Source organism: Cyphomyrmex costatus, unplaced genomic scaffold (assembly GCF_001594065.2).
Source record: "Cyphomyrmex costatus isolate MS0001 unplaced genomic scaffold, Ccosl1.0 scaffold649, whole genome shotgun sequence".
Lineage (NCBI taxonomy): Eukaryota > Metazoa > Arthropoda > Insecta > Hymenoptera > Formicidae > Cyphomyrmex > Cyphomyrmex costatus.
This window is the reverse complement of record NW_017280210.1, coordinates 158,151-159,201: the sequence shown is the minus strand read 5'-3', so window position 1 is coordinate 159,201 and position 1,051 is coordinate 158,151. Positions and strand designations below refer to the sequence as shown.

At 42.2% G+C, this 1,051-nt stretch overlaps 1 protein-coding gene across 3 annotated transcripts in view; it reads right to left on the bottom strand.

The window, feature by feature from the left end:
- Positions 1 to 429: 429 nt before the first annotated feature.
- LOC108779959 (PAR-domain protein 1) overlaps positions 430 to 1,051 on the bottom strand; it is a 94,025-nt gene continuing 93,403 nt past the window's right edge. For all 3 annotated transcript variants that reach the window (XM_018547533.1, XM_018547531.1, XM_018547532.1), the window contains one exon: positions 430 to 927. In XM_018547533.1, the coding sequence (XP_018403035.1) occupies positions 841 to 927 (87 nt within the window). In that variant the 3' untranslated portion in view covers positions 430 to 840. The remainder of the gene's footprint in view (positions 928 to 1,051) is intronic.

Below are 1,051 nucleotides of genomic sequence, written 5' to 3'. Positions count from 1 at the left end.
AACCCGTGCGCAGAAAAGCGTCGTGTTCTCCCAACCATCGCTCGCCTCCGCTCCATGTCGACCTAACAATATACCTCTTTACGTGTGGCAGTGCTCAGCGCCGACGAGATTCGTCTTTTCTTTGCCAAAGAAGTACGATTTCATATACTGGTAACAATTCAATCCCATTGTATTATACATAACTCGCTATGTAAATCTAGAAGACTCATCGAATGCTGGGAAAATCAACGTGTCTCGTCGTGCGTTGCATGCGCAGATTTATTACGTGTAACGAACGCATCTCCTTCCTTAAACGCATAATCAATATGTATTTTGTGTGTGTATTTATATATATAATATATAATATATTCTTTTATCTTTTACTTCTCAAAATTATATATACGAATATACATATATATGTAAAGGTTTCTATGTATATATATTCATATATATACATAACGCGCGTATGTGTGTATGTGTGTATATAATCTAACTATACATATAACTATTTACAAGTGGAGTTTTCTAGAGCAGGACAAGGAGCGAGGATTCAATAAGAATTTTATCCGAGAGTAAGAGAAGGAGAGAAAGAGAATGATAGAGAATAGGATTTTCGGAAATTTCTGAGGAAGGTTGGTTGGTTGTCGGCTTTAGGGCGGCGGCAGTCGGTTCGGGAGTTGGTACTCGTCAACATGCTCCGCATCCCCTTCGCTTCTTCCACGGAGGCGAAGGCTGCTATGTGCTGCGACTATAAGCGAGGAAGTAGTAGCCGAGGGATGTGATGTCCACCCTCGTGTTCGCGTCTCTTCTCTCTCTCTCTTTGCGTGTCGCTCGAGCTGGTGCATGATCGACGACGGGGTGTTAGACGTCCGTGTACTTGCTCAGTTTGTCGCGTAGCAACATGTTCTCATTTTTTAATCGGTCCAGCTCCTGCCGCAGACCCATATTCTGTAAATGAAGTAAGAAAGTAAAGATTCGGCTCTTCCTCGTTGCAAAAACTCGTTTTAATCTTTTTCGAATATAGTTATTATACGGGTGTCCCCGATTTACCGTGACAGAGAGAGAGAGAGAG